At 62.9% G+C, this 15546-nt stretch overlaps 1 protein-coding gene across 11 annotated transcripts in view; it reads left to right on the top strand.

Moving 5' to 3' along the window:
- The window catches only part of KCNQ1 (potassium voltage-gated channel subfamily Q member 1), a 321029-nt gene that overhangs the window by 88047 nt on the left and 217436 nt on the right, over window positions 1-15546 (top strand). For all 11 annotated transcript variants that reach the window (XM_030331340.1, XM_030331346.1, XM_030331343.1 and 8 more), the window contains 4 exons: window positions 2537-2647; window positions 3338-3433; window positions 5466-5588; window positions 6440-6584. In XM_030331340.1, the coding sequence (XP_030187200.1) occupies window positions 2537-2647; window positions 3338-3433; window positions 5466-5588; window positions 6440-6584 (475 nt within the window). The remainder of the gene's footprint in view (window positions 1-2536; window positions 2648-3337; window positions 3434-5465; window positions 5589-6439; window positions 6585-15546) is intronic.

Genomic DNA, 15546 nt, shown 5'->3' with positions numbered 1-15546 from the left:
CCCGGGCGTGCACGTCCCCCCCTGGCGCGCCCCGGTCAGGGGTGCGTGGCAAGCGCTGGGCAGTTAGCACCCTCCCGCAGCTGCCCGTGTCTCTGAATTCGGGAAAAACAAACAACTCTGTGGGGATGGGCCGTTTCCTCCAAGAGCCGAAGGACGTCGTTAACTTGACAAAGCAAGTCTGTGATGGGGTCTGAGGCGTGTGCCCTCCCCGGGGTGGGGGATGCCTGGTCGGGCACTCCTGATCTCCACCGGTCCCCAGGAGCCCCAGCACCCCAGACGGCGCAGGGCCAGGGAATGGCACGAGGGGGCCGCCTTGCGGGGCGCGGGTCTGTCTGCTGGGGGAGAGGGTCTCCGGGGACACTGCCCCACTAGCCCCCAGGGCCGTCCAGGCCGCCCCTGCCCTGTCCCCCCCCCACCCCCGTTTGCTTCCCAGTCAGCGTGCATTTTGTTTGTATTTTTATAACCTTCGTATCGATGGTCTTGATGCCTGAGTTTTCCGGTGCCCCCTTGCCCCTGAGCGGGGGGTGCCTTGCTGGCGGCCCCTGCCTCCCCCTGCCTCTCCCCACCCCTCCCTGCCCTGCAGCCATTCCCAAGTTTGTTGGTCTCGGGACTACCTTACGCTCCCGACAATCGCTGCGGAGCCGGGTTATACGACACTCAGCACGCAGGCAAACGCGACGGGATTCTAAAAACGTGTCCGTATGAATCCATTGCAATGTAAGGCCCATCCCGTGTTGTTATAAATAAAGTAATTTTGTGAAAAACCGTATTTTCTGAGAGAGGGCTGGCGCGGCGTCTCAGATGCCCTCACCCCGTCCGCAGCCCCAGCTCTGCCTTCGCTCCGAGCACCCGGGCCCTCGGAGCCGACAGCTGTGGGCCAGGCCTCACACATGGGGCGCAGGCCCTCCGGGGAGGACGGCCCGCAGCCGAGGGGCGGCCCCCGTACCTGCCAGCTGACCGTCAGGCTTGCCCCTGGCTCTGCCCCGCCGGTACCCACGCCGAGGCCCAGGCGTGCGCGGCCCGCGTGCAAGTCCCGGAGCGTGGAGGGCTCGGCGTGGGCACCGGCCCCTCCTTACGGGCCCTCGCTCGTTCCGAGCGAGCGTGAGATGCTCGCACGCGTGTGTGCCGTGCCGCCTGCGTGGGGGGCACGTTTGTGGGCACGCACCCACCTCCACGGGCTCGGCTGGTCCCTTCGAGGGGCCGGGCAGTAGGCGGCTCAGTGCGCTTGGCGCTCGCGGCGAGATGTGTGGTTTTGAGGGACGGTGACGTCGCGGGAGGCCCAGGACCACGGCAGGCGCCCCGGGCCAGGCTCCACAGCGGCCGGCCCCCTCGTGGACGCCCAGCGCTTGTCTGGACCCGCCGCGTGCTGATGCGCTCGCTGGTGCCACCGGGCCTCCTGCGCCGTGGCCCCTCTTGCTGCGAGCGGACACGTGTGTCCCTGCCTGCCTGTGGCCCCGGGGTTCCTCCCTCCGTGCCCCGTGGCTGGTGGAAGGCGCCCACCGGGGTCCCGGGACGGACGGCGATGAGGCGGACCTCGCCACTTCCCGCCTGGGCCTTGCTCTCAGTCGGAGTCCGTTAAACGGGCCTCCCGGGCCCCGGCCCTGCGTCCCGCCTTCCTCTGGGACTCCTCCGGGCAGGATGTCAAGTGAGGGCTCCACGCAGACCTTCCTGGTCCTGCCCTGGGCCTGGCCTGGAGGCTCCAGAGGGGAGAGGCCGGGCTTCCCAGAACGGACTGGCCGTGACCACAGGGCCGGCACAGGAGGACCTCACAGGCAGAAGGCCACGTGGCCACCCTGGGCCACCGAGCCTGCTGCCGTGCCGTGCCGTGCGGGTGTGAGGCCCCAGGTCCCCGGGCCAGGCTCCTGCAAAGCCCACGGGCGGCCCCAGGCCCCAGACGCCGGGCAGGCGGGGGCCGGGCATGTCGGGGCTGAGTGGTGCAGCCAGGGCGCGTGCTCACGTCCTGCAGGATGTCTATTCAGGCTCACGCCGGAGGCCCCGGGGGACAAACCTCAGAGGCAAGCAGGACGCAAGCCTGGGGGGCGGGGGCGGGGGCGGCCCTGGGCCCGTGGGCCCACCGCAGGCTCTGCCGGTCGGCTCCCCCACCGAGAAGAAGGCTCGAGCTGCGTCTGGTCCTCTCGGAAGAAGGGCGACTGGAACATCTGGCGCCCGGGGCGGCGTCAGGAAGCGAAGCATCATCCCCGTCCGGGCTCCTGGTGCAGGACCAGCCTCAGTGCGCACTTCCGGCCTCCCGGGGGCTGCGGCACGGCGACGTCGGTGGCCCGTGGGGTGGGCCCCCTGGCCGCGCGTCTGGTGGCAGGCCCCCTGCGCACGCCCGGGGACCCGCTTCCCGTGAGGCACCGGGTCTGGGGGGCCCCGGCCGTCTGCAGGGCTCGCGCCGGCATGGGCTGAGCCTCGGCCGTCCCGGTGGTGGCGGCTGGAGCTCCGCGTCTGTGTCGGCAGAGTGGCGGGTTCGGGCCCGACGGTCACCCGTCGCGGGGCTCTGGACCTGACCGCCGCCCCCCTGCGCCTCCCGCAGGTCACGGTCACCACCATCGGCTACGGGGACAAGGTGCCCCAGACGTGGGTCGGGAAGACCATTGCCTCCTGCTTCTCTGTGTTCGCCATATCCTTCTTCGCGCTCCCGGCGGTAGGTGCTCCCGCCTCCTCCTGGCTCCCGGGCGGGCAGGGTCCCCCCCGGGAGCAAGCCCACTCACAGAGGCCCCTGGGAGTCCCCTGCCCCCGCTGCTCCTGGAGAGTGCTTTGCAGCAGGTGTGGGTGGAGGCCGGTGGGGTGCGGCCGACGCATTCGGCCCAAGGGGTCTCGGGGAGACACTGACAGCAGCCGCCAGGCGAGGGCAGAGGCGGAGTCTGTCCGCCTGGTGGGGGCGCTGGTTCCCTTGCGCGGTGGCCCGGGCCCCGCTTTGACCCATGTCCTTCCGAGAAATCACAGATCCCGAGGGCCACACCTTCTAGCTCCCCGAGCGCATGGAGGTGTGCACGTCACGTGTGTTGGGTGCGCCTGCTGTGTGTGGTGAGCGTGCGTGGGTTGCGTGTGTGCTCTGTGGTCACCTGCGTGTGTCCCACGGAGCACGTGTGCATCTGTGTGTGTGCGTGATTGATCCCCTCTGTGGACGGGGAGCTCCCTCCCTGACGAGCCGGCCCCATCCATCCCGTTGGCGATCCTGGGGAGGCGGCCGCGGTCCCCCTCGGACGGGGCCGCCTCCTGCCCGAGCCAGCGCCCCGGTGCCGCCCCGTGTCCCCAGCACCTGTGCCCCACAGGCCGGGCCGGGCGGTGGCTGCCTGCGTGGACGCGAGCCCCCGTCTCTGCTCCTTCCCAGGGGATTCTCGGCTCCGGCTTCGCCCTGAAGGTCCAGCAGAAGCAGAGGCAGAAACACTTCAACAGGCAGATCCCGGCCGCAGCCTCCCTCATTCAGGTGACGCGCCTGCCGTCCTTGACGTCCGGCCTGGCGCCGGCGGGTTAAGCGCCGGCTGGTGTCCCTTCTGGGAACCAGGAACTACCCTCGGCCACAAAGCTCACGAGACCTTCTTGCTACGGGTCCCTCTGGAACACAGATGAGCCCGTGCTACCACACAGACGTGCTCGGGCCTTCTGGGGAGCGTGGGCGATGCCGACGGGGTGGGCACGGGAACGCGGGGCGCCCACCTCCCTCCCTAGAGGTCCTGTTGGAAGAGTGGGTCCTGGGGGGGGCGGGCCAGGGGACAGGGACGTGCCCTGGCCCGTCCCGGGTTGGGGCGAACTTTCTGTGGGCCCCTCACCTTCCAGCCACAGTGGCCTCCTTTCGTGGTCACCCCCCCCCCCGCTCAGCACAGGGCGAGTCTGGGAGGGAAACCCCAAGGGTCTAGGGCCCTGCTTGTGCAGCACGGTACCTCCAGGGTGTTCCCCACATCCCACGGGGCTAGGGACTCCCAGGTGACAGCAGGTGAGGACCCCGAGGCCGCTGTGACAAGGCCTGGGTGCTGGAGGAGACAGAGGCTGAGAGCGGCAGGGTAAGGGGGGTGGCCTGGAGCCCTTGGATGCTCAGTTCTGTGACCCCAGGCTCCCAGATACACCAGAGAATGGCTGGCTCTTAATTTAGCGCAACAAAGACTTGGGCCGAAAACCGGGTCCCAGACGGGTACCAGCCCCCGCCCGGGGGCAGAGCAGGGATGAGCGGGCCCAGGTCTCGCCCGGGGAGTGGCTGGGCAGGGGTCCTGGGGCCCAGGCCCTGTGGGTGTCCAGCCATAGATGTGGGGCCCTCTGCCCAGCGGGACAGCCACACCCAGTGCCGAATGCCCCTCAGGGACGGTCCTGGGGTCACCCCCGGGGCCCTGGTCTCCTTCGCCATCCGCCCCGGGCAGGGCCCCCTGCACAGGCAGCAGCCACCAGGTTTCGCTCAGCCAGGGGCGCCCCCTCATTCCTCTGAAGCCCTTCCGGATCCTTCCGGAACCCACCGTCTGGGGCCTGGACGGTGGACCAGGACGGGAAGGAAGTAGCAGCCGCAGCCATAAAGCCGAGGGGCCGGGCCCCCTCGGGCCTGGTTTTACGGCCCACAGCTTCTCCTTTCGGGGAGACCATAAATCAGGCCCGTAAAACCAGCCCAGGCCGCCGTGGGCAGGCTGCCGGCGGGAGGGGAGCACGGCGGGGTCCTGGCGGAGCCGGTGCTTGGGGGTGAGCACCCCTGCGAAGCCCAGGCTCGGGTGCCGAGCCCGAGGGGTGCGGACATGTCCGCCACGGCAGGACTGGGGCCCGGAGGAGGGAACGCGGACCGGACCCGGGCGGGAAGCGGGCGGCGGCCTTACGTTTGTGGGGATGGTGGGACACAGAGGTGGCACGTGGCCGTGGAGGGGCCAGGCCTGTGGCCGTCCCCTGAGCGTCCCGGGCAGGGAGGGCTGCTGTGTCTGTCCAGGTCCCCGTCCTGGGTGGTGTCACGGCCTCCCACGAACCCTGCCAGCTCCCCTGTCTGCTCCCTGCTGTCCGTCCCCTGCTGCCTACCCGGACGCGGTGTGTCCTCCACTCGGATCCCGTGCAGTGGTGTCCCCTCCTCTGGGTCGTTCCTGTGTGGCGGTCGCCACGGGCATCTCTCTAGGATGTGGGTCCAGGGCTCCCCACGGTGGCAGGCCGTGCCCGGGCTCCGGGACCCCATATGTGGGCCTCTGGGAGGGGCCCGCCCCCCCACCCCCCCCCCCACGCCCCCTGCCCCCCTGCCTGGTGTCGCACAGGCCCCGGGTGTCCTCAGTGTCTGTGTCCGTCCCTGCACCCGCCGTGCGTGCCCCGGGGAGAGGCAGCCGGAGGGTGTCTGCGTCTGCGCGTGGGGCCTCCGTGGCGCCCGAGCCGTGGGTACCGGCCCGTGGGTTAGGCCGTGAGCCGCCTGGCGCGGGAGCGGTGCCGGGAGGTGGGGGGCTGGCACGCAGGCCAGGGTGCGGGCGGGCCCGGCGGCTGACGGCGTCTCCCCTGCGTTTGTTCAGACGGCGTGGAGGTGCTATGCGGCCGAGAACCCCGAGTCCTCCACCTGGAACATCTACGTCCGGAAACCCACCCGGAGCCACACCCTGCTGTCCCCCAGCCCCAAGCCCAAGAAGTCCGTCATGGTAACAGCCCCCACCTGCCTCCTGCAGGGATCCCTCGTGAGCGGGGGGCGGGGGGGAGGCCCTGGGGGCCACGGCTGCTGGCCGGGGTTCGGCCCTGGCTTTTCAGCGGCGCCACATCAGGGCACTGGTGCCACTCTGGGCCCTGGGGGTGGGCGCCTGTGCTGGGTCCTGCCACCTGGGGGTCCCCCTGGCTCGGGGCCACATAGGGCTGGTGCTCCCAGGGCAGGACTGTGGGAGGCCCACAGGGGGCGCCCCCGGGAACAGGATGGGCTGGGTTCTGGCCAGAGGTTGGGAACAAGGCTCTTGAGAGGGCCCTGATGTCAGGCTTTCTGTGCCGGGGACAGCGGGTGCCGGTCAGGACGGAGGTCTCTCCCCAGCTCGGGGAAGTCGGTCTTCGGGTCGTGGTGCAGGGGGCTCGCGCAGGCTCTGAGCAAGAGTGTCACGATGGGGCCGGTGTGGGGACTGAGGGGGGCACCCAGGCCTCCCGTTGCCTGACGCCCCTGCACTCGCTGTTCCCTTGCCAGACGCCCTCACCGGCTCCCGCACCTCCTCCTCCACGTCACCTCTGCCGGCCCCAGGCTGTCCCCCCGATGGCCCCCACCGCGTGCCGGAACTCCCGGTGGCCACAGCCCTAGTCCCCACGTGCCCGCTTGTATGTTTACCTGTCCGGTTTCCCGTCCGCCGGCCCCTTCAGCCCGAGCCCCCAGGCAGCGCCTGTGCCGAGCCCCCCCACAGCACCCCTGTCTGCTGGCCCTGAGGCCTGGCTCCCTGGCTGGTGCCCTTGGGGGCTGCTAAGGGGTTCTGGGGCTGGGGACCCCCGGGAAGCGCCAGCTTACTGCTCGTGGTCTTAGGTAAAGAAGAAGAAGTTCAAACTGGACAAGGACAACGGGGTGAGTCCCGGAGAGAAGACGCTCACGGTCCCCCACATCACATGCGAGCCCGCGTCAGAAAAGCGGAGGCCAGACCACTTCTCCGTGGACACCTGCGACAGCTCTGGTGAGGAGCCTTCGCCCAGGGTGGCGGTGTGGGGACGGGGACGGGCGCTCAGCTCCCACTGACCCGGCGTCTGCCCGCCAAGGCCCTGCCCTCCCCCCACAGACCCCACCCCGGAGGGACCCTTCCTCCGGCTCTGTTGCGGACTCTGGGCTGCGGGTGCCGGGCCCCGCCTCGGTCCCACTGTGCGGCCGGCGCCCCATGCCGGGCAGAAGGGAGGTGGCCCATGCGTGCGGACCCCCCGGTCTTGGTGGAGTGGGTGGGGCCGGGCGTCCCGAGCCAGCGCTGCGTGCCCGCGTCTGTCCTCGACACCGCGTGCCTCTGCTCGTGCGTCACCGCCGTGTGGGTCTCTCCCTCCTTGGCCCTCTTCCCGGCACCCACCAGAACGTGCTGGCACATTGGTAGTCGGGAGGGCAGTGTCACTGTCTTAGATGTGGCAGAAGGGGGACAAGCGTATATTGTTCCTGACCCTTTGTGCTTACGGGCGCCTGGCCCACCAAGTGCTTGGTTCTCGGGCGGCTGACCCCTGGTGTTTCCTCCCGCATTTGGTCACAGTCCCCTGGAAGAAGGGCAGAGAGTGTTCCGGAAAAGGGCTGCGGCTGCTGCCTGCTCCTTGGGGCTGTCGGTGGACCGGGCGGGGGCGCCCACCCCTCCGGGCACCGGGCCACCGTGGCCCCGTCTCAGGCGGTTGGGATTCCGCTCTGGCCTGAATTTGGCCACATCGCTGGTGAGCCCCCGGGACGCGCTCCCCGCCGCCCCCCGGAGTGGGCACAAGGAACAATTGTGCCAACGAGTGCCCGGTGGCCCCCCCAACTCCGGATTCAGGGGCAGGACCATTGTCGCGATGCAAATGGGGGCTCTCTGCAAATGCTAATGGGCAGGTCGGGGTGGGTAGAAGCCTCTCGTGCTGTTTGCTGAGTGTGGAACTGTCCATTCAGCCTTCTTGCTGTTAATAAGTGCCCAGTGCCGCCTGCAGAATGTTAATGAGGCACGAGTGCAGGGACAGTCAGGCACCCTTTGTGGGGTGCTTTCGCAGGGAGTTTTCCTTTCCCGCCAGCACGAGTCAGCCCAGCCCGGAGCCGCTGTGTTTCTGGGGCCTCCGCTGCGGGCCCCGAGTGGCCCCCAGCCTCCGGGTGGTACCCGGGGCTCTCGAGAGCCCTGGTCGGGGGAGAGGGGGCCTCATCCCGGCCAGGGCCCGCAGCCCCAGCCCCCACATGGCAGGGCGCAAGCAGCCACGCTGAGTACCCCACCCTCCCCCACCGGCCGCACCGAGGCCTGGCGCCCGAGCCTCGTGCCGCACCCCTGCACACCCCGCCCTCCAGGCTCCCGTCCGCATTTCTCGTGCAGGTTCCAGCCCCCGGCTGTTCACGCTGTCCTGGTCGTCAGGACCCTGCTCCGTGCGCGTGAGGGTGAGGCCCCGGGGCGAGGCGGGCCTTGGCATCAGGGAGGAAGACGCGCGGGCGTCTGGGGCACGAGCCCCCGGCTCGGCCTGGTCGGGCCCGCAGGCTTCCTGGAGGAGGTGGTGTTAATGCTGAGTACAGCTGGCCGGGGGGGGGAAGGAAGGATCAGCGGCTGTGATGGAGTTGCCGTGGGGGGGACAGTCGCGCTTCTGGGCGGGATCACGTCGTCACCCCCCCACCCCCGCCCCCGGCCCGCCACCTGCACACCTCAGGTGTGGTGGGTGTGGGGCCTCCCTCCTGTGGAGAGGCCCACGTGGGCTCCTGCCGTGCTGACCCTCCTTCCTAAGACGGGAGCGGTGCCCAGGAGCCTGCGGGTGTCGGACGGGCGCTGGGAGTCCACGGGGCAGGCGTGGCTGCGGGCAGCCCTGTGCCCTCTGAGGCTCGCCCAGGAATGGCACGGATGGGGACAGGGCAGGACAAGCCTCGGGCCGGGCCAGCGCCTGGAGTGACGTGGTGGCTGGGGGGCTGGGGGTCAGAGGAGTCAAGGCCAGCGGGAGGAGCTCCCGTAGACCCGGGCAGCCTGGGGGCGGGCCGTGAGGCGCTGGGGGCACCCTCACTTCCGTCTCAAGGCGGTCAGAGCCGACCGAGTCCCCAGCCTGCGTGGGGCCTGCCGCTCACGAGCCCAATTCGGGGGACGCAGTCTGCGGCCCCACCCGCCGGGCCTGGCCTGTCGCCCTCCCCTCGGGTGGCGGCCCTCACAGGACTATGTGCCCCGGATCCCACCCCACCCCCCTCACACGCCGCCCCTGCCCCGTGTCTTGCCCTTGTTGCCTTGTGAATCCCCTGAATCCGTCGCTTGTTGGGTTCGTGGACACTTGCCGATATTTACCAGCAGATCCGCTGGATTCCGTCTCGGGGTTTAGCATCCTTCTTCCTGAAGGCCCTTCGACGGTTCCTTCAGTGACCGTCTGTTGGGGGTCAACCCGGTCTTTGCCCCGAGCCTCCGTGTTCCGACTTTGCTGTCGGATGGGGGTCTAGCTGGGGGAAGGTTCCGGGTTGAGATACGTATTCTCTGTGAACGCTCGGCAGGCGCGTTGTCCAGCTGTGCGGCCGCCCTCGGGAGTGGCCCGGCCCCCTCTGGAGACTTCGAGGGCCTTCCCTTGGACGTCGGTGCTGGGTAGTTCCAGGACGGTGACCCGGGGCGGCGCATTATCTCTGTTCGTCCCGCTGTGGTTTGCTGCTGTGACAAACCTGCGGGTTTGTGTCTTTCATCCGGTGTGGAAAGTTAGCACGGTCCCGTCACAGGTTACCGCCTCTCCTAAATGCTCTGACCTGCCCCCAAAACGCCTGCCTGACCCCCGCGTCCTGGCCTCCCGGGCCGTCTCTGCTATTTTCCTGCTCAGTCTCCCTGCACTGCATTCTAGCAGCTTCCTTCCAGTTTGCTAACTGTGCCGCTGTGTCTAACCCACGGGTTAATCCACCCGCCGAGATGTTAGTTTCCGTTACTTCTGCGCCTCCGCGGGTGAGGGCGTCATCTGCTTGGCCTGTGTCTTCCTCATGACTTACAACTTGGAATTTCCGAGTCATTTGAACACACTCATTCCGTCACCAGGGTGACGTCACGTCACCATCCGCGGTTCTCGGAGAGTCTAACTCTGCTCCCTGTGGCTCCCCCAACTTTTTCTCACGATGGCTTGTTTCCCCGTGGGTCTGTAAGCGTGGGCTCCTTCTCGTGGGGCCCCCCCGTGCACCCTGTTGAGGGGACGCCTCTCTGGAGAAGCTGTCCCTTGCGCAGGGTGACCCCGTGAACCTGTGCAGAACGTTTGTGGTGCGGATTTATAGGCACGGGGTTTTCTAGACGACCGTGAGGGGTCAATGCAAACCCAGCCTCTTGTCAGAACGAGCCTGTCCCCACGTATCAGGGGGAGGCTTTTTACTTTTATTCCGAGAAAACAGGCCAACACCAACGAATTTTCATTTTTCTCCACATTTGCCAGTGCGCGGGCTGGTTCGCTGGCTTCTGTCACACGCTTTGTGCGTGTCATTTGAGTGCACCCTCCCCCCGTCCCTCATCCAGTCCACACCGTGGCTCCTGGCGTGAGCGGACGCCGTGCTGCCCGCACACGGCCGCCGTTCCAGAGGCGACTTCACTCCTGGCCCTCGGGGACGCCCCCCGTGGAGCCCATAGGAGACGTTTGCTCGTTCCAGCGAGCTCGTTTGGGAGTTCGTAGAGAGAGGCCTTTGACGAAACCAGGTCTACTCGTTGCCGAAATCCAGGTCCTCGTCCTGGCGACAGAGTGTCCCCAGCAAGGGAAGCCCTGAGCTCCTCAACAGCAGAGGGCTGGACGGTGACACTCTGGGTTGGAACTTCCCTGGGGGGTCCCTTGAGTCACGAGGAGAGTTTTAACACAGACCTGGGCTGCCCCCACTGAGATTTCAGGTCGCAGGGTGTGCGGGGAGGCCCGGGGGGCGTGTCCGTAACGAGTCCCCAGGTTACTCTGGGCGCTGTCCCTGTGAGCCTGAGGATGAGGCCGGGCACCGGGCTTCTGTGGCTTCCGGGGCGGCCTCACCTGGGTTGGAGGAGAAGGTCCTCGCTTGGGGCCCCCTCCTGGCCCCCGCACCGGGGTTCGGGTTGGCCGTTCATTATAATGGCTCTCTGTCGATAGAAGAGAGGGAGGGTCTCGGCAAAGACCACCCCGAGTCAGCTGCAGCTGACACACGTAGCGAGGAAAGACGGGCTGCTGTCCCCTGCAGTCGGGATCTTGGCGAGGATGCCTGCTCTTATCAGTTCTGCTCCGCCTCAGCCTGGAGGTTCTAGCCTGCAGGACGGTCCAGAGAGGCGGAAACCCCGGGCGCCCAGGCTGGGAAGGAGCACGTGAGTGGAGCCGGGTCAACACTCAAACGTCACGTCTACATCTGTGTTCCGGCAGCCCGTAATCTGAGGTCGACAGCATTTATGGTAACATCGAAAACATGGCATCCTGGGGCGCCTGGGTGGCTCAGTCGGTGGAGCGTCCGACGTCGGCTCAGGTCACGATCTCGCGGTTGACGAGTTCGAGCCCCGCGTCGGGCCCTGTGCTGACGGCTCGGAGCCTGGAGCCCGCTTCGGATTCTGTGTCTCCCTCTCTGTCTGCCCCTCCCCCACTCACGCTCTGTCTCTCAAAATAAATAAATAAACATCTAAAAAAATTTCAAGATTTATATGAAAAGCAGGCCGGGTTTGAACATTCACCCAAGAAGATGTACAGATAAGCACGTGAGGCTATATTCAGCACCATCAGTTATTAGGGAAACGCAAACTAAAACCACAATGAGATGTTACTACGCAATTATATTGGCTACAATTAAGAATGTTTTACCGCGTGTCGTGGTTTCACGAGAGAAGCTTCCATCACTCACACGAGTGCTGCCCAGGACGCGGGCACCGAGCCCTTCATGCGCTCCCGCTGGACACTCGAACGGCACAGCTGCTCTAGAGAACAGGCTGTGAGTTTCTGAGAACATTATGTGTGCACCTGCCGTATTATCCAGCCATTCCGTTCCTGAATGAACATCCAGGAGGAAAAAGAACAGAGAGCAGATGTGTATACGGACGCTTGGACGTGGAATATCACCGTCGTCGTGTTTTCTGAAAACTGGAAACAGTGCAGTTACCCCTCGTGGTTTAGCCCACACAGTGAAGTAGTCCTCAGAAATCAGAAAGAACGAGCCATGAGTATACACACCGGCCTGGATAAATGCCAGAATAATGATGGTGAGTGAAAGAAGCCAGACTGGAAGGAAGGAAGGAAGGAAGGAAGGAAGGAAGGAAGGAAGGAAGGAAGGAAGGAAGGAAGGAGAAGGAAGGAAGGAAGGAAGGAAGGAAGGAAGGAAGGAAGGAAGGAAGGAAGGAGGAAGGAAGGAAGGAAGAGGAAGGAAGAGGAAGGAAGGAAGGAAGAGGAAGAAGGCAGAGGACGAATGACTCGAGGCCTTATTCAGTAAGGATTATTACTGACCGCGAGGCGCAGGAAGTCAAGGAATCCCGAACCATCCAAGGAAGAAGCCATCATTAAGGGTGGGATGTCAGGGAGAGAGAAAGAGGAAGGAAGAAAAGGAAAGAGTACATGTTGCTTATTCTGTCTTGTGTGAAGGCCCGGGAAGGGCAGACTGGTCTGGGACCACGAGGCCAGCAGGTGTGTGTGGGCGCGATTGGGTCGGGAGGAGGAGAAGGGCACAGGGAGGCCTGGGGCCGATGGGTGTGTTCACGATCTCGATTGTGATGACGTTGTCGCGTGTCAAAAGTCACCGAGCGGCACGCTCTAAACACGGCCACTTTGTTGTGTGTCCGGCACGCTTCAGTGAAAACGTAAAATAAAAATGTGGTGCAGAGCAAAAACAAAATCCAAAACCATTTCTTCAGTGATGATCTGGAGAAAATAGTTGCGGCTCATATTGTACATGCGGGGCTAATTTCACCCAGATACCAGGAAGCTCTGTGGGTCATGAAGACGAAAGGATAAAAGCTATAAAAACAGGTCTGGAGAAGAGGGATCCCGAGATTCTTACCAACGAACAGATGCCAGTAACCTCAGTGGCGATCACAGAAACGTAAATTGACGCGACGGGAGCTGTGTTCGTCTATCGAGCCTTTGAAGAGTGAGGAGCCTCGTGGGCCAGGCACGCGCGAACCCTCAAGCTGAGTCACCACGCTGGGCGGATAAACGGATAGAGGCTCCGCGGGGACAAAAACGGCCACTGCCGTGAAAATTCGAGACGTGTACGCCCTTGAACCCTTCCAGAAATGCCTTCCGCACTTGCGTTGCACGCCTGCAAGACGACCCGTTGTCAGGATGCCGCTCCTTTCTGCGGTCGCTAACCGGCAGAAGGTAGCCAGCCGTCTACACCCGCGGGTGGACACCCGCTCACGGGAAGCACGGTGTGCGCGTGGAACCCGTGAGACGTGTCCGCGGCGCGCCCCCCTCCCCCGACGGCTGATCGCGGAGGCGACCGCACCTCAGGCTCAGAAGGGGAGGCCGTCTGCCACCACGTCTGTGCGGACGCAGTGTCTGCACCGGGGAGACCCGCCCACCTTGTCGCGCGTCCCACACCCGTCGGAAAACAGCGCCGGAGTCCCCTTCTCCAGGGGCTCAGCAGCGCAGCGAAGTTGTAAAACCATCTGGGCTGGTACGTGTGCTCAAGGAGATCTTTAATTTCTTTTTAAAAGTCTGCTTTATGGTAATTTGTTCTAAATAAATGTGCTGCCTCTTTGGAGGTAATTTATTCATTGCTCTTTAATCCTCAAGGGTTTCAATTATGTTGCCTCTTGGTGGCGAGTTACTTCTAGTGAGTTGAGTTCTTCTGTCTCTATCAGCTCTTTGTTTCTTGCCTGAGCTTTGAGTTTTGCCTTTTTTCCCCTCTAAGCTCATGAGACATTTATCTGCTTTATGTGTGTGTGTATATATATGCATATATATATATATATTTTATATTATGTATATAATATTTAATTATATATTTAACATTATATTTGTTATACATTATTCATATTATACATATTTATACATAACAGCATGTATCATATAGAATATATTTATAACATGTATTGTTTATATTCTATTATTAATCTTTATAATAATAATATAATATTTAATATATATAATATATAATATTTACTTTCTTAGCCGAAAACTACCATTTCACTGTTTTTGTTTTCTCGTTCCCCAACTTGGGCTTCTATATCTATGTATCCCCTCTTCCTGATCATTCACTTTTTTAAAAACTTGAGTGAGACTCGCACCTAGTGTATCTAAAGTCTTTCTTCTACGAGGCGTTTTAGAAGTTACATATATTTTCCTCTGATGGCAGCGTTAGCTGTGACGTAGATCTTACTGTGAAATGCGTTCCTTTTCGTCGCGTTCTTGGTCGCCTTTACGTTTTGACTTTCTCTTTGGTCTAAAGAAATGTTTTCCTGCTTTTGAAGCAGAACACGTTTTATCTCTGTTATTTCTAACTTAACAGCCTTACAGTGAGAGGACGTGGGCTGCAAAGTATTTGCTTTTACTAAGTGAAGATTCTCTTTGTGTCCAAGGGCAAACATAAAAGCATTGCTTTTGTAAATGTTCCTTGGACTTGTTAAGTTTATATGCTCTGTTTGTAAAACAGAGTTTTATTTGTGTGCTCAGACAGATAACACGTACGTTGCGATGGATCGCGCGCACACACGCGCGTGGATGTGTCCATAGCATCGTTCAGATCTGCCCCACCTTTCCTTATTATCACTACTATTTTTTAAGTTTATTTATTTTGAAAGCGATAGCATGAGCAGGGGAGGGGCGGAGAGAGAGAGAGGATCCCAAGCCGGCTCCGCTCCATCAGCGCAGGGCCCCGTGTGGGGCTCAGACTCACAAACCGTGAGGTCATGACCTGAGCTGAAGTCAAGAGTCGGATGCTTAACCCACTGAGCCGCCCGGGTGCCCCTAGCATTATTATTTTTAAATCCAGTGCCAAATTCCGCGGCAGGAAAATTAATCCTTCCTTTACAGTTTTGTCCTTAAAAGTCGAGTGGCAGATTCGGGGAGTGGCTCTGAGTACAACCTGACGGCCGGCCTTCCTGGGGCCGAAGGAAGTTCTGCCATTTTCTCTTGGGTGACCCTGGGCAGGCCACTGCCTTCTCCCAGCCTCGGTTTCTGAATCCGAGAAATGGGGACCCTTGCGGGGTTGTTGTGTTGACCAAGCGAGTTAGAACACGCGAGTGCCCCACCCCGCCACCTGCCCCGGGCCTGTGTGTGGCCAGCTTCCTGGTGCCTCTGGCCTCCCACCCGGAACCCCTCTCCCGGGCGCCCACTCACTCTCCACCCAGCTTCTCACCCCACAGATCCTGGGGCTGGTTTTTCTTTTAAGGTTGTATTGCCCTCCCAGGGCTCGTGCTGTAAACGGGCTCGTCACGGATTTCCGAACTCACGGGATCACGTCCCACATGCTGTCTCGCCTTTCCCGCTCAGCTGCACGCGGTGCACCTCCTTGCTGGGGCATTCAGCCTGCAGCCTGAAGTCTCTCCTTCGTTCCAGGATGTATTAGTTTGCTAGAAACTTCCATAACAAAAGACTGCAGACTGGGTGGCTTGGGCAACAGAAATGCATCTCGCCCATCCTGCAGGCGGAAAGGTTTCGGGTCACGCTGTCGTCTTTCCTGGGCTTGCCGACGGCCACCTTCTCGCCACGTCCTCCCCCTGTCCTTCCTCTGCGTCCCCGTTTGTCCACATTTCCTGTATAGGGACACCCGCCATAGTGCAGTGGGATCCACACCAGCAGCCTTGTCGGAACTGACCTCTTTAAGGCCCTTCTCCAAACGTCTGAGGTTCTGGGGTCGACAGTGCCAGTGTGTGAGTTGCAGGGACTCAGTTCAGCCCCTGACCCAGGATCAGGTGCATTATTAACATCGTGGGCGTTGCCGGGTCACTTTCGAGGGCTCCCTTCCTGGCACCCCTGCGGGCTATCACCGGCCACCCGGGCAGGGCTCTGTCTTGTCAGCCGAGCGAAGCGGGTTTTCTCCCCTGCAGCACCAGTGACATCGGGGGCCAGACCGTG

This window comes from Lynx canadensis, chromosome D1 (genome assembly GCF_007474595.2).
Source record: "Lynx canadensis isolate LIC74 chromosome D1, mLynCan4.pri.v2, whole genome shotgun sequence".
In the NCBI taxonomy this organism is placed as follows: Eukaryota; Metazoa; Chordata; class Mammalia; order Carnivora; family Felidae; genus Lynx; species Lynx canadensis.
The sequence above is the reverse complement of the archived record's forward strand: the minus strand, read 5'-3'. Positions and strand labels throughout refer to the sequence as shown.